Source organism: Cervus elaphus, chromosome 26 (assembly GCF_910594005.1).
Source record: "Cervus elaphus chromosome 26, mCerEla1.1, whole genome shotgun sequence".
In the NCBI taxonomy this organism is placed as follows: Eukaryota; Metazoa; Chordata; class Mammalia; order Artiodactyla; family Cervidae; genus Cervus; species Cervus elaphus.
Genome location: NC_057840.1, coordinates 42,841,128 through 42,868,464, shown reverse-complemented (window position 1 = coordinate 42,868,464; position 27,337 = coordinate 42,841,128). Strand labels below are relative to the sequence as shown.

Here is a 27,337-nt window from a genome sequence, read left to right as displayed (position 1 = left end):
CTGGGGCAAAAGGGCTACAGAGGTGGGTCAGGAATTGGCTGAATAAAATCCACTATTTTCCCGTGTTCTGTTCTCACTCCGTCGTGTCCAACTCTTTGCGACCCCCCGGACTGCAGCACCCCCCAGGCTCCTCTGTCCGTGGAATTTTTCAGGCAAGAATACTGGAGTGGGTTGCCATTTCCTCCTCCAGGGGATCTTCCTGACCCAGGGATTGAACCTGCGTCCTCTGCACCTCCTGGATTGGCAGGCAGATTCTTTATCAGTGCGCCACCTGGGGTTTGTATATATTTAGTGAGAGCGGTGGGCAGAGTGGATTTTGTCTGGAGCCTTAGCCATTGAGATTTGACTGCATAAGGTGTTGTGACCCCATATGTTCTCACCTGCTGGGACACACAAGTACATCTCACTTGAATTCTCAGAAGCATCTGTCACTGCTGACCACTCCCACCATCAACAAAGTCTCACTCTCCTTGGTTTCTCAGAACCCCACCATTAGTGCTCTCCAGCTGACTGTTCATCACCTTGAAAGACTTCCCTTGAGCACTCCCTCACACCGTACACAAAAATAAACTCAAAATGGCTTAACGACTTAAACATAAGACCCGACACGGTAAAACTCCTAGAAGAGAATATGGGCAACACTTTCTCTGACATAAGTCACAGCAATGTTTTCTTAGGTCAGTCTCCCAAGGCAAAGGAAACAAAAGCAAAAGTAAACAAATGGGACCTAATTAAACTTAACAGCTTTTGCACAGCAAAGTAAACCATAAACAAAATGAAAAGATAACCTACAGACTGGAAGAAAATACTTGAAATTTCCGAAACATACAAGCAGCTTATACAGTTCAATACCAACAACAACAACAAAAAAGAAACAACCCCATCAAAACTGGGCAGAAGACCTAAACAGACATTTCTCCAAAGAAGACATACAGATGGCCAATAGGCATATGAGAAGATGCTCAACATCACTATTAGAGAAATGCAGGTCAAAACTACAAAGAGGTACCACCTTACATGGGTCAAAATGGCCATCCTCAAACAACAGCCATCTACAAACAATAAATGCTGGAGAGGGTGTGGAGAAAAGGGAACCCTACTGCACTGTTGAGGAAATGTAAATTCTCCAGCCACAATGGAGAAGAGTATTTTATTCCTATTTTTTTTCCCTTAAAAATAAATTTTAAAAAAGTTTTTCCTTAAAAAAATAGGAATAAAAATGCTATATGACCCAGCAATCCCACTACTGTGCATATACTGGGATAAAACTCTAAGTCAAAAGATACATGCACCTCTGTGTTCATGGCAGCACTGTTTACAATAGCCAGGATATGGAAGCAACCCAAATGTCTATCAACAACTGAACGGATAAAGAAGATGTGGAATATACCTTGTTCCATCCCAAGTCTTCTTTTCTTCTCCCGGGGTGACCTCATCCACTTCCCTTGATTCAGTGCTATATACTTGATTCTGTATCTCTAGCCCACACCGCTTCCCTGGGCAAACATTTTCTGCAAAAAGCCAGGTAGTAAATATTTTATGGACCTCTGGCCAACACACAGCTTCAGTCGCATCTACTCATTGTCATGCACATGCAGCCAGCGGCCGGTAGTAAATGAACAGGCTGGGCTGTGCGCCCATAAAATTTTATTTACAAAACCAGGAGGCGGCCCCATGGGCTATGGTTTGCCAAACGCTGCTCTAGACCCAAATATCCAATTGCCTTCTGGGCAACTACTACGGGGGACTTTCATAAGTTCCCAGAGGTAACATGTCTCCAAGCAAGCTCATCTCATTTTTCGATCGGTTCCTTCTCAATGAAGACACCCCTCTCTACCAAGATAGACACCCTGGCATCAGCCTTGATTTCACCGCCGTTCCCCGCCCCCAGATCCAATCAGTCACAAAACCTTGTCAATTCTACTCTCTAACCACCTCCCTGATCCCATGCCCTTTCTGTTTTGCAGGTGTCTGCTTTCAGACCTCCCTAATCTGTCACTTCCTTCCTTTCTGGGCTTCCCTTGAGGCTCAGCTGGTAAAGAACCCACCTGCAATGAGGGAGACCTGGGTTCAATCCCTGGGTTGGGAAGATCCGCTGGAGAAGGGAAGGGCTACCCACTCAGTATTCTGGCCTGGAGAATTCCATGGACACAGTCCATGGACTCGGAAAGAATCGGACACGACTGAGCGACTTTCACTTTCCTTCCTTCTCTGCTCACTACACGAGGCAGGAGGATGAGGCCACTCTTCCATTTTAAGACCCTTCAAGGGTCCCTGTCGTTCTTGCTGGGGTGTAGATGCGATTCCGGCTCTTTTCCATCATTTCTGATTTGCAGCTTGAAGGACTTTGCCTCTCTTGGATGGGACCCTTGCCTCTGCGACGTTGCACGTTTATTTTCTCTGCTCAGAACAGGCTTCTCCTGTTTCTCACCGCTCCCGCTCGTCCTCTAGGGTCGGGGTCGCTTCCCCGGGAGGCGGGGTCTCACTTCCCCAGACGGGAAGCGGGGTCTCACTCCTCCCGCCAAGCGTCCGTCCCGCTGCCGGCCCGCCTCGCAGTCCGAGCCGCGGACGCGCACCGCCCCCTCCCGGTCAGGAGGGGGATCGCGGGGGGCCGGGAGGGTTTCCCCGTGTCCCGGGCGCTCCGCACCGCGCCGGCCGCCCTGCAGACACAGCAGCGGCAAGGACTGAAGGCCGCGGCCCAGATCAGGCCTCTCTTTCCTTGAAACTCTGACCCCCACCCCCACCCCCCGCCTCCCAGCTCCACGCTTCCCTCGGGGACCTTTCGGGGCGCCTCCCTCGCAGGCTGGGTCTGGCGAGGATGCGCAGATGAGGGAGGGGTGGTTTCTTGGGGTCCAGGCGAGCTGCTGGGGCCTCTGCTGGATGGTTCACCTGCATGCAGAGATGATGGCCTCCCCTGAGCACCCAGGAGGCCCGAGCAGGCCTGAGCTCCGACGGCTCTGGATTGCAGAGCGACGTGTGGGGGGGCGGCTGTTGAGCCGGAGGCATCAGCGAGGCTTGGATAATGTCTGGCCGCAGGGGGGCGGAGCGGGGCGCGTGGAGGCGGGGAGAGGGCCTGTCATCTCACTCACTCTTCTTGTGAGCCCACAGAAATCAAAGGTTGGGTTAGCCTCCCCAGTTTAGAAATTCTATAAGTTTAGATTCTCCCCGCGCAAGTTTCTATACTTGGGAAGTTCTCAAATATTGTGGAAGCATCTACATCATTCTGGGTCCTCTTAAGTATATATCCAAATATGTACTCACATGTTCAAATATATACATATATATATACAAATACATACATATCCAAATATATACATACACGTCCACATATATACACACCTATCCAAATACATACACATATTCAAATATGTACATCAGTTCAGTTCAGTCGCTCAGTCGTGTCTGACTCTTTGCGACCCCATGAATCGCAGCACGCCAGGCTGTCCATCACCAACTCCTGGAGTCCACTCAAACCCATGTCCATCGAGTTGGTGATGCCATCCAGCCATCTCATCCTCTCTCGTCCCCTTCTCCTTCTGCCCCCAATCCTTCCCAGCATTAGGGTCTTTTCCAATGAGTCAATTCTTCGGGTGAGGTGGCCAAAGGATTGGAGTTTCAGCTTCAACATCAGTCCTTCCAGTGAACACCCAGGACTGATCTTTAGGATGGACTGGTTGGATCTCCTTGCAGTCCAAGGGACTCTCAAGAGTCTTCTGCAACACCACAGTTCAAAAGCATCAATTCTTTGCCCTCAGCTTTCTTTATAGTCCAACTCTCACATCCACACATGACTACTGGAAAAACCATAGCCTTGACGAGACGGACCTTTGTTGGCAAAGTAATGTCTCTGCTTTTTAATATGCTGTCTTGGTTGGTCATAACTTTCCTTCCAAAGAGGAAGCGTCTTTTAATTTCATGGCTGCAATCACCATCTGCAGTGATTTTGGAGCCCCCCAAAATAAAGTCAGCCACTGTTTCCACTGTTTCCCCATCTATTTCCCATGAAGTGATGGGACCAGATGCCATGATCTTAGTTTTCTGAATATTGAACTTTCAGCCAACTTTTCTACTCTCCTCCTTCACTTTCATCAAGAGGTTTTTTTGTTCCTCTTCACTTTCTGCCATAAGGGTGGTGTTGTCTGCATATCTCAGGTTATTGATATTTCTCCCGGCAATCCTGATTCCAGCTTGTGCTTCTTCCAGCCCAGCGTTTCTCATGATGTACTCTGCATATAAGTTAAATAAGCAGGGTGACAATATACTGCCTTGATGTACTCCATTTCCTATCTGGAACCAGTCTTTTGTTCCATGTCCAGTTCTAACCTTTCTTCCTGACATGCATACAGGTTTCTCAAGAGTCAGGTCAGATGGTCTGGTATTCCCGTGTCTTTCAGAATTTTCCACAGTTTACTGTGATCCACACAGTCAAAGACTTTGGCATAGTCAGTAAAGCAGAAATAGGTGTTTTTCTGAAACTCTCTTGCTTTTTCTATGATCCAGCGGATGTTGGCAATTTGATCTCTGGTTCCTCTGCCTTTTCTAAAACCAACTTGAACATCTGGAAGTTCATGCTTCACTTATTGCTGAAGCCTGGCTTGGAGAATTTTGAACATTACTTTATTAGCGTGTGACACTTGCCCAAATATATACATACATATCCAAATATGTACACTTATATCCCTATATGAGAGATTTTCCAGATGGCTCAGAGGGTAAAGAATCTGCCTGCAATGCAGAAGACACAGGAGACACAGGTTCAGTCCCTGGATTGGGAAAATCCCCTGGAGAAGGAGGTAGCAACCCTCTCCAGTATTACTTGTTTGAAAAATCCCATGGACGGAGGAGCCTGGGGGCTACCGTTTATGCAGTCGCAAAGGGTTGGACATGACTGAGTGACTAAGCATATGATAGCCAAATATATACATATATATCCAAATATATACACACATATCCATATAATGTACATATATCCAAATGTATACACATATACCAAATACAAACACACATATCTAAACATAGATGTATCTCTAATATATCAAAATCTATACGTATATTTAAATATATAAAATATAGACATAAGCCTGTTTTTCTTTTCCTTTGAAATAATTATAAACACACAAGAAGTTACAAAAATACTACTGAGAGATCCAGCATAACCATCACCCAGTCACCCAGTCTCCCCCAGAGGTAGCATCTTCTTAATTATAGTTTATTATCAATTACATGGTATTGATAGTCCACAGAACTTGCTCAGATTTCACCAGCTTTTATGCACACTCATTTTTTTTTTTCCTTAAAAGATTTTAATGTTTTCGGCATGCCTTGTCTCTTCAGATACGGTGAAAAAAGACTTTTGTCGTAATTACCTTAGAGAATGATGAGTTTTAGAGATGGAGAGGATGACCTGTTTTCTCTCTGCTTGCTTTGATCTTTGGGTGCCTCTCCTGCTGACTCAGAGTGGGTTGGTTAATTATCTGGGAGTTACTATCTTCTCTGTTGATATTTTTCGCAAGCACATAACAAGTCTAATGAAGAGATGTCCGGTGAAGACACTTAAAAAAAAAACAAAACGGATAAACATGCTGGTTTCCGTAAGGACAATCAATTAAGAAATACCACCTTGCTGACCGCTGAATTGGTCACTCAGGTCTTGCTTAGAAAGTGCTCCTGGGCAGGTTACATTTTAACTCCCAAGCTCGCTGAGCGGTTCTGCTATCTCTTTACCAGGGCTCAGGGCTGATAAGCATCTCATTCCTGGTCCCAGAGCCTGAGGAACAAAAGTCAGCAAACGGGAGGAAAAGGTCGAATAAAGAAAGGACCCCCACCTCCAGATGGATGATAACATGATTCCTAGGCGATATACCCTAATAAACTTACACTGTGAAAGCACTCTGCAAATTGGCCTCAAGTGCAAAAATAAACTTGCTATGAACCCTTGCAAGACCATCCCCAAGAAAAAGAAATGCAAAAAAGCGAAATGGTTGTCTGAGGAGGCCTTACAAATAGCTGTGAATAGAAGAGAAACAAAAGGCAAAGGAGAAAAGGAAAGATATAACCATCTGAATGCACAGTTTCAAAGAATAGCAAGGAGAGATAAAAAAGCCTTCCTCGGTGATCAATGCAAAGAAATAGAGGAAAACAACAGAATGGGAAAGACTAGAGATCTCGTCAAGAAAATTAGAGATACCAAGGGAACCTTTCATGCAAAGATGGGCTCAATAAAGGACAGAAATTATATGGACCTAACAGAAGCAGAAGATATTAAGAAGAGGTGGCAAGAATACACAGAACTGTACAAAAAAGATCTTCATGACCCAGATAATCACAATGGTGTGATCACTTACCTAGAGCCAGACATCCTGGAATGTGAAGTCAAGTGGGCCTCAGGAAGCATCACTACAAACAAAGCTAGTGGAGGTGATGGAATTCCAGTTGAGCTATTTCAAATCCTGAAAGATGATGCTGTGAAAGTGCTGCACTCAATATGTCAGCAAATTTGGAAAACTCAGCAGTGGCCACAGGACTGGAAAAGGTCAGTTTTCATTCCAATCCCAAAGAAAGACAATGCTAAAGAATGCTCAAACTACCGCACAATTGCACTCATCTCACATGCTAGCAAAGTAATGCTCAAAATTCTCCAAGAAAGGCTTCAACAGTACATGAAGCATGAACTTCCAGATGTTTAAGCTGAATTTAGAAAAGGCAAAGGAACCAGAGGTCAAATTGCCAGCATCCATTGGATCATCGAAAAAGCAAGAGAGTCCCAGAAAAACATCTACTTCTACTTTATTGACTGTGCCAAAGTCTTTGACTATGTGGATCACAACAAACTGTTGAAAATTCTTCAAGAGATAGGACTACCAGACCACCTGACCTGTATCCTGAGAAATCTGTATGCAGGTCAGGAAGCAACAGTTAGAACTGGACATGGAACAACAGACTGGTTCCAAATCAGGAAAGGAGTACGTCAAGGCTATATATTGTCACCCTGCTTATTTAACTTATATGGAGAGTACATCATGAGAAACGCTGGGCTGGAAGAAGCACAAGCTGGAATCAAGATTGCCAGGAGAAATATCAATAACCTCAGATATGCAGATGATATCACCCTTGTGGCAGAAAGTGAAGAACTAAAGAACTAAACTTGATGAAAGTGAAAGAGGAGAGTGAAAAAGTTGGCTTAAAACTACTCAACGTTCAGAAAACTAAGATCATGGTATCTGGTCCCATCACTTCATGACAAATAGATGGGGAAACAATGGAAACAGTGACAGACTTCATTTTTTTGGGCTCCAAAATCACTGCAGATAGTGACTGCAGCCATGAAATTAAAAGACACTTGCTCCTTGGAAGAAAAGTTATGACCAACCTAGACAGCATATTAAAGGGCAGAGACATTACTTTGTCAACAAAGGTCCATCTGGTTAAAGCTATTGTTTTCCCAGTAGTCATGTATGGATGTGAGAGTTGGACTATAAAGAAAGTTGAGTGTTGAAGAAATGATGCTTTTGAACTGAAGTGTTGGAGAAGACTCTTGAGAGTCCCTTGGACTGCAAGGAGATCCAACCAGTCCATCCTAAAGGAGCTCAGTCCTGAATGTTCATTGGAAGGACTGATGCTGAAGCTGAAACTCCAATACTTTGGCCACCTCATGCAAAGAACTGACTCATTGGAAAAGACCCTGTTGCTGGGAGGAGAAGGGGACAACAGAGGATGAGATGGTTGGATGGCATCACTGACTCAATGGACATGAATTTGAGTAAACTCCAGGAGTTGGTGATGGACAGGGAGGCCTGGTGTGCTGCAGTCCATGGGGCTGCAAAGAGTCGGACGTGACTGAGTGACTGAACTGAGCTGATGAACCCTTGCAATGATGAAGGCATATTTTGAGCCCTTAATGAAAGTGAAAGAAACTGAATTTGCTCAGTTGTAGCTAACTCTTTGTGAGCCCATGGGCTGTAGCCCCCCAGTCTCCTCCTTCCATGGATTTTTCAGTGGATTCCTCCAATCCAATCCATGGAGTGGATTGCCAGTTCCTTCTCCAGGAGATCTTTCCGACCCAGGTATTGAACTTGGGTCTCCTTCATTGCCGGTAGATTCTTTACCATCTGAGCCACCAGGGAATCCCTTCATAGATGAATTAATGTTCTGCTGTTTTGTTTTAAAATGACATGGTCTTGGGGGAGGGGAATGCAGAGATGTTCATGATAAACAAATGACACGGTAGAGTAAGAATTAACACAAGTTTGTAAATCAACTATATTTCAATAAGATAAATTTTTAAATAATTTTAGAAAGAAATGAGCTGCCTTCCAATGACAGTTCCCAGAGGGCAGAGCCTGGGCTGAGAGGAGCTGACCCAGGGCTGGAGGAAGCTGGGGAGTCTGTGGGGAAAGGAGACAGGTACCACATCAGGTTGGCAGCGTGAGGTCCGTGCCATCTGCCCTGGGCAGATGCCACCTGGCCACAACTTCCACCTCAAGCAGGTGGGTGCAAGTGAGAACAAAGGGGCTTCTACCCCACTCCCCTGTGACCTTGGTCTTTCCTTGTGTTCAAGGTACTTTCGAGGAATTTGCCACTTTAATGCCGGGAGGGGAGGAAGCAGCTAGTTCTTCTCTTCCTATGAGAACCTGAGTGGATCTTGGTTGTGGCCCCATGCTGGGCAGAGCTTCTCTCTAATTTGGTGTCCTAAGTGCTCCCCCACCCCCTCATGACCACCTGGGTGTAGAAGTGGTCTTCACACATCTTGGGTACAAAAGTTTCCTGGAGTTCCTTTAGGTGTAGACTGCGGAGGGTAGAGACTGTGATTTGGAGAGAGATAGAGACCATTTGCACAATCCTAGAAGAATCTAGGCCTTCCAAGGTGGCGCTAGTGGTAAAGAACCTGCCTCCCACTGCAGGAGACACAAGAGACATGGGTTCAATCCCTGGGTCAGGAAGATCCCCTTGAGGAGGGCATGGCAACCCTCTCCAGTATTCTTGCCTGGAGAATCTCATGGACAGAGGAGCCTGAAGGGTCCACAGGGTCTCAGAGTCAGACACAACTGAAGCGACTTAGTACAGAAGAATCTAACACCTACTGTGTGGTCAATACATACTTAATGAATTGAACTCAATGATAATACACATCTCAGAATTTATTTGACCTGCTACACTGTACTGAGATGATCTTTTTCTTTGTCTCTTTCCTTAGCTTCTACCATTCTTTCAAGTAGAAAATGACTGATGGGGAGTTAATTGTCTTTACGGTCTTGGGCAAAAGCATGGTCCTGCGTTCCTCCCAGAGAGTCGGTGTGGGATTTCTACGCACGGTCTAGGGGAGTCCTTCTCTTTGTGCCTGCCCTGTGCCTGTGAAGCTGAGCCCCGTGGGACCGAGCTGTAATGGGAGCCTCTATCCAGATACACCATCTACACCTAAGCAACCCATCCCTCTTTCCTCTTCTTTTTCCACTGCACAAAATGAGGGCAGTAGCCACACTCCGCTTCTTGTTTACCCGTGTTCTTGTGGTGCTGCTGTATGGGGAAGGTGATGAAGAATCCGTAGTCAGAAGGACATGGAGGGCAACCTCATTCACACAATAACAGTTGTAGAACCAAATATATTCGTGCAGCTAACAAGAGTTGAAAGGGGGCAAAAGGCGTACCGCCCCATCCATAGCAGAAAAAGAGCAGAAAATGGACATTTATGCCTTTCAATAGACTGTGTCCATTGGCTTCATGCCTTGTGAGCCAAGTGACCTTGGAAAGTTAGACTTGCTCAGCCTGTCGCCTTAAGTGGGGACGATTGTAATATTGCTTGTGGTTTTAATATAGTTTTTTTGTTTATTGTTGGCTGTGCAGGTTTTTCTCTGGCTGCAGCAAGTGGGGTCTACTCTCCAGGGGCAGCGCATGGGCGTCTCATTGCCGTGGCTTCCCGTGGGCTCTGGGGCCCATGGGCTTCAGCAGTCGTGAGTCCTGGGCTCTGGAGCACAGACTCAGTAGTGGCGCGCTGGCTTAGTTGCTCCGTGGCATGTGTGGGATCTTCCCGGACCAGGGATCGAACCCACGTCTCCTGCACTGGCAGGCATGTAACCAGGAAGGGTTAATTTCAAATTTACATTGGATCTGCTTCTGTGACTTTAACCCTTCTTTTGTTATTGTAAACATACATAATGGCCTGCTCAGGGAGATAACCTGAGCTGCCCACCTGTGAAGGACTGTAAGGAAGTGAGAGACAGAAGAAGGGGACGACGGAGGATGAGAGGGTTGCATGGCATCACCGACTCGATGGACATGAGCTTGAGCAAGCTCCAGGAGTTGGTGATGGACAGGGAAGCCTAGAGGGCTGCAGTCCATGGGGTCACAAAGAGTCAGACACGACTGAGCAACTGAACTGAACCAGAGGAAGTAAAACGAACACATTGTCATGCTTGAGGCTTGCCATTCTAGGGGACATTTGCAAGGACTGAAAAGTCTTTCTCCTTTGCTTCCTCACCTCTCTGGGGGTGATCCATCATTTATGGACCCATCTTTTATGGATCTGATGCATGAAAGAACCTGGCAACCAGGCCCTGCCAAGACGGCTATTTTGAGGTGATAAACTGCCATCTTCTCAGTCAGCCAGGCCCCCCTGATTAAAGTCTTTCCTTGCCTCAGCCCCTCACCTCTCGGATTCATTGGCCTGTCGTGCGGCTGGCAGAGCGAGCTTGGACTCAGTAACAGGTGGACCCTCTACCACTGCGCCACCAGGGAAGCCCCAGTATTGCTGTTTGGAAGATTTTAATGAAACTATGCAGGAGGTCTGGCATAGGAAAGTTCTCAGCACATGTTAGCTACTGTTGTAAGTTTTGTTTTACCCAAAATAAAGCGAAAGAAGGAAGAGGGAAGGAAAGAAGAGAAAGTGGAAAAGATGGGCCAGGGGGTGGGTGTGCAGGGAGGCAGAAGCAGCCTGGGGCAGCCAGGGTGGGGGTGGGCAGTCTCCACCACTTCCCAGCATCTATTGCAGACTCCGCTGTTAACATTTTGTAAGATCCTCCCGTCCAGGTAATGTTTGATCCCTCAGAGCACAGTGGCCATGGGCCTCCAGGAGAATGATTAACTCTGTGTGATTATTTTGTTTGCAAGCACGTTTCCTCTCATGTAAGTCAATAACATCTTGGGACTGGGACACACTGTTTTCGGGACGCGGCTGGCCAGTCCCAAAATGGAACATAAGGAGGTAGTGTTCCTACTTCTCTTATTTCTGAAATCAGGTAAGACTTAAAGATTTGCTTTTTCGCTTGAATCAATAATTTTTTTCCTAGCAATATATTAAAAATAAAGCCATCATCGTTTTATGGGCAACTTGCTGAATTTAGCTTTTGATTCATCAGATTCCCAGTTCAGCATCTAAGATGGAGGAATTCTTCAAGAAATAAGGTTTGTTTCCCTTATGTGAATGCTGGAGACAAGTGGACAGAGAAAATAATGAATGATGGTTTCAGTATAAAAGATGGATCCCAAGTGATGGTTATTTAGTTGAAAAAAATAGCCCAGAGTGCTAACAACTCCAAAAGTTGTTGGTCTCTTTGCCTGGTTCTCAGTTTCATTAAGCTAGACCATTTTTGTTAAGGTTTCGTATTCTCCTGACTTTCAAATGTGAACAACGAAATATCTCTGACCACGATCTTTGACCAGAGTGGTTGTGTTGACATATTCCCTGTTAGGGAAGGTCTTTACTACATCTTAACTTGCTTCTTATGCCTGGAGAAATCACAGGCATTGATTAGTCAGGCGATGTACATACAGTAATTCAACAAATCTCTATTGAGTGCCTGAGATAGAGTGGTACTTTTTCATCCATCCATACACATGTGTGTCCATTATCATCACCAGCTTATTTAGCAGATACAACAGGTATTTTAGTAGACTTATCCTCGTTTTATAGATGAGGAAATCTGTAGTTAGGAAAATCACATTATTTGCCTATTGACCAAACTCCCAAAACCAGGAAGTGAAGAAACCAGGACTTCAGTCAGGGCTTTCCGAGAAGGAATCCAATGGTTCTCACTTTTTCAACTTTAAACCTTCTTTAAAATATTCTAAGCATGTCTTTGAGGCTCTTTTTTTTTTCTTTTTACAGTTTTATTGAGATATAATTCACATACTACACAATTCACACATTTGAAGTGTATAATGTAATAGATCTTACTCAGTATTTAGAGTTGTGCAACTATCACAGGACCTTTTAGAACATTTTTATTGCCCTCAGACTTTAAAATGGATGGCATCACCAACTCTATGGACAGGAGTTTGAGCAAGCTCCAGGAGTCGGTGATGGACAGGGAAGCCTGGTGTGCTGTAGTCCATGGGGTTGCGAAGAGTCGGACATGACTGAGCAACTGAACTTAACTGAAACTTTAAAAATAAACATAAGGGATGATTGATGTTGATGTATGGCAAAAACCAACACAATATTGTAAAGCAATTATCCTTCAATGAAAAATAAATATATTTTTAAAAAGCAAACACAAGAACTCTATAAAATATATCCTATAAAGACTGAAATTAGATCTTTTCAAGAGTTCTCAGAAAGTAGAGCAGGCCAGAATATAAATGATTTTTTATACGTTATATATTATAATATATATTATATATAAATAAAATATATTTTATATATTGTAAAAATTTCTATTTTTATTATCCTTTAATTAATTTACCTTTAATTATGTTATTATGTTTCATAGTATATACCTGCTGAGACCTACCTTAGGAGCAGATATGACAAAGAAATATCTGAAAAAGGAATAAATTTTCTTCTCTCTTGATTGAAAATCCCCATATTTTCTTTCTTTAGTTCTAGGGCTCATTTGACAGTGGATTATAATACAGTTTATTTATTGACCAAGAAATATTAGAGAAATCTTTTCAGTAAGAAAATTATTTTTATATTCTAGACTGAATGTGGATGTATATTATGAGTAAAACAAGTATAGTTTATGAATAATGTGGGCTTTTAAAAAAATCACAGTAGTGTGTATATGTGCCCCCATGCTTATGTGATTCAAAGAAAAGACTTGGCAGTTTATGAAATGCGAACTGCTTATCTGCCTCTCACTAAGAACTGCTGTAGAAGGAGATTTTTCCCCCCCTTTCCTGTAAGGGTGAGATGATTTGAGAGAATAGCATTGAAGCATGTGTACTACTGTATGTAAAATAGATGACCAGTGCAAGTTCGATGCGTGAAGCAGGGCACTCAAATCTGATGCTCTGGGACCAGCCAGGGGGATAGGGTGGGGAGGGAGGTGGGAGGGGGGTTCAGGATGGGGGACACATGTGTACCTGTGGCCGATTCATGTTGATGTACGGCAAAACCCCCCACAATATTGTAATTATCTTCCAATTAAAATAAATTAATTTTAAAAAAGAAAAGAAAAAAACAGTTATACCCTGATCTATAGAAATTACCAAAGCACAACAGTTTCTGGAAAGGAGAGCTCAGATTGGGAGAAAAATTCAGGATGAAGACCTGAGCGTGGGTCTAAATATGCATTTCTTTATAGTCTTGATACATATATCGAAAGCTTTTTGGTATATTAAGCTACATCTGCTGCTGCTGCTGCTGAGTCGCTTCAGCTGTGTCCGACTCTGTGCGATCCCATAGACTGCAGCCCACCAGTCAATGCCTATTCGAGGGTGGAAGGATCCATGCTTCCAGTTTGGAGAATCTTAGGTTGAGGAAGAAAAAGCAGAGTCAGGGAGAGCGTGGGCTCCGGGAATGGCTTTGTCTCATTCTGGGACAGTGCATCACCCCTGAGCAAGGCATGTGTCCAAGGTGGTCAGGGATGGCCCTTCTGAGAAACAGCATCTGGCCCTTAATGATCCTTCCTACTGGATCATTTTCATCAGTATCCAAATAAGTTCCTGAATGTCTTATCTTAAAAAAATTTCCCAGAGGACCTAGAGGTGGTCATACTAACTGAAGTAAGTCAGACAGAGAAAGACAGATATCATATGATATCACCTATACGTAGAATCTAAAAAAAGATGATGCAGATGAAGTGGTTTGCAAAGCAGAAATAGACTCATGGACATAGAAAACAAACTTCTGATTACCAAAGCAGAAATAAGGTGGAGGTATAAATTAGGAGTCAGGGATTAGCATATATAAAGTATATGTTATATCTTGGGATATAACACCATGGAATTCTCCAAGCCAGAATACTGGAGTGGGTAGCCTTTCCCTTCTCCAGGGGATCTTCCCAACCCAGGGATCGAACCCAGGTCTCCCACATTGCAGGCAGATTCTTTACCAGCTGAGCCACAAGGGAAGCCCCACTTTGGGACACTATATAAAATAGATAAATGGGGACCTACTGCTGTGGCTCAGGGAACAATACTCAATAGCTTGTAATGACCTATAATGGAAAAGAATCTAAAAAAGAATATGCATGTGTAACTGAATCACTTTTCTGTACACTTGAAACGAACACAACATTGTAAATCAACATTTTAAATAAAAATATTAAAACTTTAAAAATAAAAATATTAAAACATTCCTGAGACTTCATATGGCCTCTAGGAGATGCTCCTTTCACAGCCAGGCTTCTGAAAAGACTTGTCCTCCCAAGACGTTCACAGCGCCTGTCCTGGTCACTCTTCAACCTGCTCACTTGGGCTTTGGTCTCCACTCTGCCCCCTAGAGCGGTCAAGGTTGCCAGGTTGCCTAATCCCATTTAGGCAAACTTTAGGAAACTGCCGTCTCCAGTGTGTTAACCTCTTTTTAGCCCCTCACGCTATGAGCATGGCTGGTGTTCCATTCCAAAGGATGGAGGGGAGCCCTTCGAGGCGTGAAATAGAGCCACGGCTGTCTCAGGGGCCATGTTGGCCCCCGGATCACTGAGTTCTCTTGGCAGCCCTGTGGTGGGACCGCGGCTGGGCACCCCCTGGCCACCCTCTGCAGTAGCCAGGGGCAGAGCGACCTTCAGACAGACTTTTTGACTCAGATTCTATCTCAGAAGAAAATCGAGACCATTGTTTGTACCAGAATTTTGTGCAGTTACCTCAGAAACGCCAGAAAACTGTTATCATTGAGCCCCAAATGGTTATTTTTACTAAGCCTAGTAAAAAAATGACCCTGTATTATGGTCAAGCTTTAGCCCAGGTCTTATTTCTTCTCAACATCATCAGCTCAACAAAGTTTTTGTATCTGGTGATGGAACCATTCAGAGAATGCCTGTCCATTAATTTAAGCAACACTGTCACAACTGAAGTTTGTACTGTGGGAAATCAAATAATGGCCTCCAGGTTCTATTTAAAAAGTTATTACCAACCTAGACAGCATATTAAAAAACAGAGACATTACTTTGCCACAAAGGTCCGTCTAGTCAAAGCTATGGTTTTTCCAGTTGTCATGTATGGATATGAGAGTTGGACCATAAAGAAAGCTGAGTGCCGAAGAATTGATGCTTTTGAACTGTGGTGTTGGAGAAAACTCCTGAGAGCCCCTTGAACTGCAAGGAGATCCAACCAGTCCATCCTAAAGGAGATCATTCTGGGTGTTCATTGGAAGGACTGATGCTGAAGCTGAAGCTCCAATCTTTTGGCCACCTGATGAGAAGAACTGACTCATTGGAAAAGACCCTGATGCTGGGAAGGCTTGAAGGCAAGAGGAGAAGGGGATGACAGAGGATGAGATGGTTGGATGGCATCACTGACTCGATGGACATGAGTTTGAGTAAACTCTAGGAGTTGGTGATGGACAGGGAGGCCTGGCGTGCTGCAGTCCATGGGGTCACAAAGAGTCAAACGCAACTGAGTGACGGAACTGAACTGAGGTTCTATTTAGACCCAGGGATGGACAAATCATCATCAAAATTGCCCAAGGGTGGTCTCCTAGTTCTCCATCATGACATGCAATTACTAGAAACAGATCAAATTTTTTCTTGTTTAAGGTTTCATACCCATTAACGTAGTAATGTGAAAATTGTTAAATTGTTCTAATCCATTAACCTAGCAATCCAAACAACCTTTTAACATCGTGCCATCTAGTCATGGAATTGTTTTCCTAGTTAGTCATTTGTATTCACAACCACCCAGTTGCTTCCAATAGAGCAGCAAATTTTACTTGGTTGATGCAAAGCGAATAATTTACAAATTCATGATAATTAATTATCAGCAGTGTTGGTGCATTAATCAATTGCTGCATTTTAATTTTACTTTTGTAGGTCTTGGAGACCTCCTGGATGACTATGTAAATACCCAGGGGGCTTCCCTGCTTAGTTTGAGTCGGAAGAACATGGTGGGAAGAAGCATAGAGGATTGTGCAGCAAAGTGTGAGGAGGAGACAGACTTCATTTGCAGGTATGTTCCTGGTAACTGCACCTACGCAGAACTCCTGTTGATTGAGACACATTACATTGATCACAAGAAATTTGCTCAGGGATTTATCATTGAAAATAGGATTTAAGAGGAATTTCATGAGGTTGGAGTGTGGAATCTGTATTGGCTCCCGGTATCTGAAACCATACAGTTTCTTGTGAAAGTTCATTAGTGTTCTTTTAGAAAAATGCCCCCAAAGGAAATTATTTAACACTTGACATCAGCAGCTATTGTTATGGCTGTAGCTTTTTAACATCATTGTTAGTAAATATTTATTGAGGATCATGTGACTGGAAGTGTCCTAGACCTTAAGGAGCCATGAAGCATAGATCCAGTGATCTGATATATATATATATATATATGATAGCTTTTATATAAGATATATAAAATCAGTATATATGATAGATTTTTGTGTAGATCTGAAAGCCAGTGCTTGCCCTTTTGTATTTATGGTGCCACAGAAACTGGATAAAATGTAAAAAATTAAAAAAAAAATACAGCCAATGTGAGATATTGATAAAATCAGTATGTGCTCTGTTAAGATTCAGAGGAAATAACAACCCCAAGAGCTGAGAAAACCGGGGAAGGCCTGGGGTGGAGTGGGGGGAGCTGAGCTGGGCTTCGAAGGGTGAAATCTCGGTAAACGGCGACCGGGTGGGAAGGATTCTAGGCAGAGGGCAGCCTGGCTGGGCACCTGTGAGACGGACCACGTCAGCTGATGCAAAGGTTTATGTAAGAGATGGGGCTGGAAAGGAAGCCTTGGACGACTTTGATGCCAGGCCCAATACTCACCCAGGACGAGTGCAGGGCTGGGGGTGCGTGAGGGAAGCGGGTAGAATCAGAGGCATTGTCAAGCGGGAAGGTAGAGGCGTCCATGTGGACCGTCTTGGGAATGGGTTCAAAGAAGCTCAGTTGCTTCTTTCCCACACAAAGCAGATATTCTGGCGCTTCATTAAGAAAAACGGGTGCAGAAAGAATAAAGCAGTTAAAACAGAAAGAAAATGGGGAGGGGAAGAAGGTAAAGGTAGAAGAGAAAAAAGAATATCTACCATGGTGCTGCATTCTTTCAATATGGTGCCAGGTTGAATTGAAAGTAAGTTCTGAGCTCCTCCATTCATCCAAAGTTGTCTGTAAAACTTCGCTTTACACAAAGGAAATAGAGTGGTGTTTAAATTCCTTTAAATAAAGGGCTAGAGCAGTGTTTTCTGTTTCTCTTCTGCAGGGCATTCCAGTATCACAGTAAAGAGCAACAATGTGTCATAATGGCTGAAAACAGCAAGACCTCCCCCGTCTTTAGGATGAGGGATGTCATTCTATATGAGAAGAGAAGTATGTACAATGTTTTTTTCCTCCTTCTTCTGTCTTTCTCTTTCTTCTTGTCCTTCCCCTCTCCCTTCCCTCCCCACCAGCCCAGTTACTATCTGTAATTTATCAGACCAGAAAATGGAGGAGCTATGGTGCATTGAAAATGAACTTGGAGTCAGAAGATTTGGCCACTAACCCACAATGCCAACCTGAATATATTATATCACCTTTTAGGTTTCCTTCCTCTTGATTTCAAAACGCAGGGATTGGATTTACAAAATCACTTCTGCCTCTAGGACCCTGAAAATAAGATACTAAATAATACCTTATTTAAAGATATTAAAATATTAAGATATTTTAATTTATTCTAAGATATTAAGATTTAAATATTAAGATATTTAAATATCTTATTTAAAGATATTAAATAACAAAGATATTTTCTTCTTATTTTTAAGAAGAAAAGAGAGAGTACACAAGTTCCTTATAATCTTGGTTTTTTTGTTCTGCGGGGACCACTATCTGTGGTCTGAAGCCTGGAGCAGTAGCAAAACTGAGGTGTTTTCAATCTGCAGTAACATTAAAATAGAGACAGTATCCTTCATTTTACTCTTACATGTTCTACTTTTCTTTCTGTCATGGCCTATATTTCCCATAGTCTCTAAAATGGTGCAGAAATTTGAAAATGTGCAGAAGTTGCAGCTCATTTTTGAGAGTTTCCTTAAAAACTCTGGATCCTTCATTGTTTAGGACCACGGATGGCCTAGATTCCTGCAGAAATTGTGTGGCTTTTTGGACATGCACAAGTTCATTAAGTCTGTATGAAGATTCAAGTGACTTACGATGCTTTTGCAGCTACTTCCCATTCTCTGTTGTTGGAGAGGTGTCAGGACTATTTTGATAGCGGTTTTGCTCTCCAAATATTCTGCATCACAAGTGTTGAAGACAACAAGAAACATCCTATTTCACGTATTCTTGACAACCGCTTGCACGTTCTCTCGAGTTTTCCCACCAAACTCTTAAGATTTTGAGAGGTGTTTTTTAGGTCAGGATTATATCTACATGGTGGTTCATCTTAGCTTTAAATAGCTGTGCACCTGTTAACCTCACTCCGGGTCCACTGTTGAGCTCTAACTCTTGAGTCTAAAGTGCAGATTAAATCTGAAGTTTATCTGTGGACGTTATTAGTTCTTGCAGTTAGTGAGTAAAGGAAGAGATATATGGGCTTACCCAGTCTATCAGACATTTAAAAAATGCTGGTGGGATTCTCTGTGCAAACGCTACCATTTAAGCATGTCCTCTGTAAACGGTTAACCAGAAGGATCAAGGGGGTGACCGCTAGGCTTCGTTTGGCTAGTTGAAGAGTTGCCTGTTTTCAGGGTGACGGAAAGGAGCCAAAGGTTATACAAACTGTGGCGGGTACAGACAAACAAAAGAGAGGGAAAGAGTCAAAAGTCAGTCATTTTGGGGTGTTTGTTTCTTTACTGTGGAATATCGACCCGCTGCAAAATCACCTGCCAGGGTGCTTCTGGGAACAGTCAGTGTCAGATCAGTTTCACCCCCACTGGCCACCAGGGCCATTGCCGCCACTTGGGTCTAAAGCCGCCCTCATCACCGCAGCGGCTGGTCCAGAACAGCCCTGCTTCGAAGCCTCAGTGCTCTTAGAAGAAAGTCCAAATACTCACCAGTTGCTACTGGGCGCTGTGTTACTCAGCCTACCTCGCGTGCTGGGCTGATGTCTATGCCTCCTGCAGGCGGGGCACAGGCTTTTTCATCCTGACCCTCCTCTGTTCTTCCGGCTCCTCATCACCCAAGTTGCAGCTCGCGGGTCCCCTTCCCTGACCCCTGGCCTCCGGAATACCTTGCTTACCTTTTTGATAAGCGTAACATATCGACTGTCATCATATATCTCAATGAAGATATATCTGTAATCTTTAAACAGAGTGTTGGATTTAAAGCAGCAGTTACTATAGGTGTGTTAGAAGTATTCTACCCAGATAATTGATCAATTAATTTAAAGCATTGACATGTAGACACTGTGTGCTAAGTTGCCTCTGCCATGTCCGACTCCTTGCTATCCTATGGACTGTAGCCCACCAGACTCCTCTGTCCATGGAATTTTCAGGCAAGGATATTGGAATGGGTTGCCATTTCCTATTCCAGGGAATCTTCCCGACTCAGGGATTAAACCTGCATCTCTTATGTCTCCTGCATTGTCAGGCAGGTTCTTCACTACTAACGCCACCTGCAAAGCCCAAGATCACAGAACCGGGCTCCCTGTGTAATAGAGCAGCTTCCCACTATTTATTTTACACATAAAACACCATCATGTGCAAAATAGATTGCTCATGGAAAGCTGAAGGAGCTCAGCGCTCTGCGATGACCCAGAGGGATGGGATGGGGAGTGGGGTGGGAGGGAGACTCAAGAGGGAGGATTATATATATATATGTATGTATAAACATACTTAGGGCTGACTCACATTGTTGAATGGTAGAAACTAACCCAGCATTGTAAAATAAGTATCCTCTATTAAAAAATATTAAGTGGGGAATCATAATGGATGATACAAACATACTTCAAATCTTTTATATTTTCTTTGAAAACACGAGCTTATGCTGGTACCTTTGGACATAAAACAGAGGTGTTTTTTCTTTGAATCCGGGGACCACCAACAGAAGTTATCTAGAGCATTTCTTGTATAAACCATACTCATGAATTATCTACCATAATCTGTCCTTCTCTTTGAAGTTGAGCAAGTCTAGAGACACCCATTAATCAATCTGACTGTAAAATTCCTTTATATTTTCATGCTTCCCCTCCCCTCAGACTCATATCAACAACAGGAAGGGACTGCTCTCAGTGGGTTTGGTAACAATTTGTTTTGACTGCCTCCTGTGGCCTGGGGGATCTTAGTTCCTCGACCAGGGAAGGAACCTGTGTCCCCTGCAGTGGGAGCACAGAGTCTTCACCACTGGACCACCAGGGAAGCCCCTTGAAAACAATTTAAAAAACTACCCTACTCTTTCAACTACTTGACACCATTTATCTTAGTTTATTTAAAAAAAAACCCTCCCTCCCCTCCCCCATTCATTTCTCAGTTTAGATCATCTGTAATCAAATAGAGCTGTATCAAAAGTTTTGGAAATAAAAACAACTGACTCTTGGTAAGCGTATAACCCAACTGGTAGGAACAGAGCAGGTCAGCACTCCCGAAGGTGGCCTGCCAGCCACAGACGCCCATCCTGCCGCATGTGGGCCGTAGGGGGACCCCTGGCAGTGTGTTTTAAAGGCAGGATGGGGCCCACTGGGTAACCAGCAAGTTGTTTAAATGGAGGCTGGTTGAGAGCATCTTCTGTAAATGCTGAGGGTAGACCACAACTGCATTACCCCATTTGGTTCTTTTTTCACACTTAAAATACCACCGTGAACCTAGAAATGGCTTGCATCTTTTTCAGCCTCTGCAGGTCTGCCCATTCCACGAAGAAGCCCTCACCCCTTCCCATCCACTCCCTCACGATGCTATTTATTTTCTCTGTTACACATGTTGCCATGAGGTTGTCTATTTCACAATCCGTGTCCTTGAATACCTTCTGTACCTGGCGCCTCAGACTCCACTGGGATGTAAGCGCCACTCGGGCAGGACCTGTGCGGTTCCTACTCCAAGCGTCCCCAGCACCCCCTGCACGCAGCATCTGCCTGGCACGCGGAAGGGCAGGAGCTCTGGATAAAGGAGTCAGCGCCCCACCCTTAACTACAATTCTTTGTTGTTGTTGTTTGGTTGCTTTAGTCATGTCTGACTCTTTTGCGGCCCCATGGATTGCACCCCACCAGGCTCCTCTGTTCATGGAATTGTCCAGGCAAGAACACTGGAGTGGGTTGCTATTTCTTTCTCTGGGGATCCTCCTGACCCAGGGACTGAGCCCACATCTCCTGCACTGGGAGGCAGATTCTTTACCACTGACCCAGCAGGGAAGCCTGCGGTAACGCTCACACAGACTGCCTTTTTAGATAGCGGGTAACCGTGTCCTCTCTTACAACATGATCAAGCAGTGCAACGCTTCCTCGTGATTTCTTGTCGTTGTTGTGAAAGGGTTTGACCACTGTTTGGGCTTCCTTGCAGTCTACATGTTGGAGTGCAAGACCGGAAACGGGAAGACCTACAGAGGGACCAAAGCCAAAACGAAAACTGGTGTCACCTGTCAAAAATGGAGCGCCACTTCCCCACACGTACCCAAGTAAGACTGCTCTTTTGTCTCCGTGTTCACCTCTTGTACTCAGAACGACTCCATTACTTCCTGCTCAAACCAGAACATGTGACTAGCAAGTATGGGGAGAATCTTACTGATGCTGGTGCAGATCTGTTCAATAATTGGTGGCATAAAAGCAGAAAACGGCTGCTTTCCATTCATTCTTGTGTATATGCTTTTTGGGGGGAAGATTTAAAACAATAAAAAAAGAACAATAAATTCTAGAACATGAATTCTAGGCTGAGACGGAGAAAAGACAAAAGATGATGATGTTTACAATTGAATCAGTCTAAATCAAACATTTGTTCACATCAATACTGCGGAAAACAGATTATCTTGCAACTTGCCTATTATCTATTTTAATGTCATTCTTTATACTTTGCCCAATGTGGTATTAGGTGATATTTAATTCTCATGAACAATGCTTATCAAGTGGGAATTTAGTGTCTATGATCCTTCTCACTCTCAAACAAATCATCTTTAGCCATCCTTATGAGTTGGGCTTCCCTGGTGGCTCAGTGGTAAAGAATCCGCCTGCCAATTCAGGAGACAAGGGTTCGATCCCAGGGTCAAGAAGATCCCCTGGAGAAAGAAATGGCAACCCATTCCATTATTCTTGTCTGAAAAATCCCATGAACAGGAGAACCTGGTGGGCTACAGTCCATGGGGTCGCAAAGAGTCGGGCACAGCTGAGAGACTTAGCAACAACAAAGAGATGAAGTCTCATAATTCCCAGCACATTAAGGCTTATTGAGATGAAAAGAACAAACCAAATGGCCAAGTCATAGAATGGCAAGGATCTGAGAGAGAATCTTGGTCATCTATACCCCAGCCAATGAGGAAACTGAAGTCCCAAGAGCACTAAATCTACCAAAAACAGGTACACAGGAGAACCAGAAGCAAAATCTGCCATTTTAGATTTGAAGTCTTAGGTTTTTAACGCAATTTCTTATTGCAACACAGCAGCTTATCCCTGAAAATGAGCTTCACTCCGTCCTCCCACTCTCCCATTAATTCTAGACGCACCTCAGAGGGGACGTGAAGTTTGGCATCAGACAGATCTGACTTTAAACTCTTGAGATGCTATTTATTAACTGCTCAAGCATAGGTGAGATTTGATCTGTTTCACATGGCTGTGCCTCAGTTTTCTGATCTGGGAAGTGGGAATAATAACACCTTCCTGATAGGGATTTTTATTGACTACATTAGAGAATGTATAGAGAGATGCCTCATGCAGAGTTCACACAGACAAAATGGTCTTAACATCTATTATTTTTACAGAGAGAAGGGCAACTGACAAAAGCAGGTGTTTGGCATGTCTCATGAATTTGGAAGGCTTTGAGGGCTTTATATTTCTACTGTGCATAAGATGCTTTGACTCTACTTCTAAGACTTGGCTGTTCACACAATAATAACAGTGATATTAACTACTCTACTGAACAGGCTATCAATAGAGACACTGACAACTGGGTACAAATGCTATTGCACACAGCTGAAATGTAGTTGGATTTTCAGTTCAGTTCAGTCACTCAGTCATGTCTGACTCTTTGGGACCCCATGGACCGCAGCACGCCAGGCCTCCCTGTCCATCACCAACTCCTGGAGTCCACCCAAACCCATGTCCATTGAGTAGGTGATGCCATCCAACCATCTCATCCTCTGTTGTCCCCTTCTCCTCCTGCCCTCAATTGTTCCCAGCATCAGGGTCTTTTCAAATGAGTCAGCTCTTCGCATCAAGTGGCCAAAGTATTGGAGTTTCAGCTTTAGCATCAGTCCTTCCAATGAACACCCAGGACTGATTTCCTTTAGTATGGACTGGTTGGATCTCCTTGCAGTCCAAGGGACTCTCAGGAGTCTTCTCCAACACCACAGTTCAAAAGCATCAATTCTTCGGTGCTCAGCTTTCTTTATAGTCTAACTCTCACATCCATACATGACTACTGGAAAAACCATAGCCTTGACTAGACAGACCTTTGTTGACAAAGTAATGCCTCTGTTTTTTAATATGCTATCTAGGTTGGTCATAACTTTCCTTCCAAGGAGTAAGCGTCTTTTAATTTCATGGCTGTAGTCACCATCTGCAGTGATTTTGGAACCCAAAACAATAAAGTCAGCCACTGTTTCCTCATCTACTTGCCATGAAGTGATGGGACCAGATGCCATGATCTTAGTTTTCTGAAGGTTGAGCTTTAAGCCAACCTTCTCACTCTCCTCTTTCACTTTCATCAAGAGGCTCTTTAGCTCTTCTTCACTTTCTGCCATAAGGGTGGTGTCATCTGCATATCTGAGGTTATTGATATTTCTCCTGGCAGTCTTGATTCCAGCTTGTGCTTCATCCAGCCCAGCATTTCCCGTGATGTACTCTATATATAAGTTAAATAAGCAGGGTGACAATATACAGCCTTGACGTACTCCTTTTCCTGTTTGGAACCAGTCTGTTTTTCCATGTCCAGTTCTAACTGTTGCTTCCTGACCGGCATACAGATTTCTCAAGAGGCAGGTCAGGTGGTCTGGTATTCCCATCTCTTTCAGAATTTTCCACAGTTTATTGTGATCCACACAGTCAAAGGCTTTGGCATAGTCAATAAAGCAGAAATAGATGTTTTTCTGGAACTCTCTTGCTTTTTCGATGATCCAATGAATGTTGGCAATTTGATCTCTGGTTCCTCTGCCTTTTCTAAAACTAGCTTGAACATCTGGAAGCTCACGATTCACGTATTGCTGAAGAACTGGCTTGGAGAATTTTAAGCATTACTTTATTAGCGTGTGAGATTAGTGCAATTGTGCGGTAGTCTGAGCATTCTTTGGCATTGCTTTTTTTTTTGGGATTGGAATGAAAACTGACCTTTTCCAGTCCTGTGGCCACTGCTGAGTTTTCCATATTTGTTGGCATATTAAGTGAAACACTTTCACAGCATCATCTTTCAGGATTTGAAATAGCTCAACTGGAATTCCATCACCTCCACTAGCTTTGTTTGTAGAGATGCTTCCTAAGGCCCACTTGACTTCTCATTCCAGGATGTCTGGCTCTAGGTGAATGATCACACCATCATGATTATCTGGGTCGTAAAGATCTTTTCTGTACAGTTCTTCTGTGTATTCTTGCCACCTCTTCTTAATATCTTCTGCTTCTGTTAGGTCCCTACCATTTCTGTCTTTTATTGAGCCCATCTTTGCATGAAATGTTCCCTTGGTATCTCTAATTTTCTTGAAGAGATCTCTAGTCTTTCCCATTCTGTTGTTTTCCTCTATTTCTTTGCATTGATTGCTGAGGAAGGCTTTCTTATCTGTCCTTGCTATTCTTTGGAACTCTGCATTCAAATGGGAATATCTTTCTTTTTCTCCTTTGCTTTTCACTTCCCTTAAGTATGAATAGTATGAGTAGTTGAATGACACAATCTCAAACCACAGTTGGGAAAGAGAAGGGGTCTTATCCTACCCTGCTGATAACACACTGATTTTTAAAATATAGTCAAAGTGATTCTTTTCCATCCTCTGCAGCTTTTCGCCTGAAAAATTTCCTCTAGCGGGACTGGAGGAGAACTATTGCAGGAATCCAGACAATGATGACAAAGGGCCCTGGTGTTACACCACAGATCCAGACAAGAGATTTGACTACTGCGACATTCCCGAATGTGAAGGTCAGGGATGGCTCTAGGAAAAGTTTTCCTATTCTGCCCGTTATGTGTGGAGCAATTTGCTGTAAATTGATTATCTATGGGGATATTAATAATAATTACTGCTGTGTTTGACATCATCAAGTAATATATGACCTCTGGGAAAAGACAAAAATTTTGCACAATTTCCATTATGGATCTAAATTATCTTTATTAACATGTGGTTCAACAGGGACAAATATAAAATTAGATGTAAACTCTAGATGCAAACTTCTTATGCTTAAAGCTCTGACACAGTTTAAGCCAGAAACATATTTGCAATTCAGCTGTTAACATAAAACCACAAAATCAATACAATTCAAATACAGATTAATTTAACATGGTAGACTTTGTCATGTTGTTGGAACCAAGCAATGAAACAGTTTTTAAGTCAGCAATCTATTGTTTCAATGGAACAATCAATTTAAGAGCATGTTTCAAAAGTCAATGTTAAAAGAATGTAAAATATCCTATGGGAAAATGTTCTCTACTTCATATTTCCTGCCACATTTATTGATGCAACAGGGCAGTGAATGAAGGTGGGATTTGCATAACCACGTGGATTGAGTATGTACTGGGTGATGGCTCAGTTTCCCATCACTTCCTCTATTCCAACCATGGGCATTCTTTATTTATTTGTACACTATGTTATGAGGGCATTTGGCCCTTCACTGACATGAGAGTATCCTTTTTATATCTGGTCTGCTTCCATTTTCCTTATTGCCACATAAAACTTAAAGTCTTATATTCTTCTGCCATATCACATTATATTAAGAATTGCAAAGTTCCCATTTTACAGGGATGCAAGAAAGAAAAACAACCAGCATGCTTCTCAATAACAATAAAAAGAGAAGCATTGTCCCTTTAGGTGAATATTGTTCCTCTCTCGAGGTCACGAACACAAGCAAAAACCCTGGCACTAAAATCCTGAGAGGCTGCCGGCTTCTTTGGCAGTTACCCAGACAATCAGAGAGAGCTTCCCGGTGGCTCGGTGGGAAAGAATCTGCCTGCCAATGCAGGAGACACAGGAGATGCGGGTTCCATCCCTGGGTTGGGAAGATCCCCTGGAGGAGGAAATGGCAACCCACTCCAGTATTCTCGCCTGGAAAATTCCACTGACTGAGGAGCCTGGCAGGCTGCAGTCTACGAGGTCACAAAGAGTGGGACGTGACTGAGCAAGCATGCATTCAATCAGAATAATTCCATAGGAATTTTTTGGAAGAGAGACCACAAATATTAAAAAATTCTAGTAGAGAATTTACAGACTCCTGAGATTATATGCAATCTCTCCCCACAACCACCAGGGACCAATACATGTAGCCAACCTTGAAGACAAAGTATTATGGAGTTGCTGGGTTTGGTCATGACTGTAATAGTCAAGAAGGTATTGACCATATCTGCTAATTCTACCATTTGAAAAAGAGAATGACATTTTAGATTGTATTAGAAAATTAAGCCTTTATGGCCAATTTTGTTGCTAGGTGATTGTTGGAAAATTATCAACGAACAAGTGGCAAAGGTATTTGAGACATTTCTAGTGAGAGTCTAGTCTTTACCCTTTTTTGCTTCATTCATTTCTTTTTCTTTCTTCCTTTCTTTCCATTCTTCCCAGTTGAATGTATGCATTGCAGTGGAGAAAACTATGAGGGCAAGATTGCCAAGACCAAGTCAGGACGTGACTGCCAGCCTTGGGACTCTCAGCTCCCACATGCCCATGGATATATTCCTTCCAAGTAAGTCTCACTGGCAGTGAAACTGGATGTTTAAGCCTCTGCAATGCTATGGGTAATTTA

General features: G+C 43.4%; 1 protein-coding gene across 2 annotated transcripts in view; it reads left to right on the top strand.

Annotated features, from left to right (window-relative positions):
* Nucleotides 1-11,076: 11,076 nt before the first annotated feature.
* Nucleotides 11,077-27,337, top strand: part of PLG (plasminogen) — a 46,688-nt gene continuing 30,427 nt past the window's right edge. The window contains exons 1-6 of one of the 2 annotated variants that reach the window (XM_043888361.1): nucleotides 11,077-11,231; nucleotides 16,185-16,320; nucleotides 17,561-17,667; nucleotides 21,762-21,876; nucleotides 25,390-25,529; nucleotides 27,157-27,277. In XM_043888361.1, the coding sequence (XP_043744296.1) occupies nucleotides 11,183-11,231; nucleotides 16,185-16,320; nucleotides 17,561-17,667; nucleotides 21,762-21,876; nucleotides 25,390-25,529; nucleotides 27,157-27,277 (668 nt within the window). In that variant the 5' untranslated portion in view covers nucleotides 11,077-11,182. The remainder of the gene's footprint in view (nucleotides 11,232-16,184; nucleotides 16,321-17,560; nucleotides 17,668-21,761; nucleotides 21,877-25,389; nucleotides 25,530-27,156; nucleotides 27,278-27,337) is intronic. The other variant, XM_043888362.1, reaches the window with a different exon arrangement.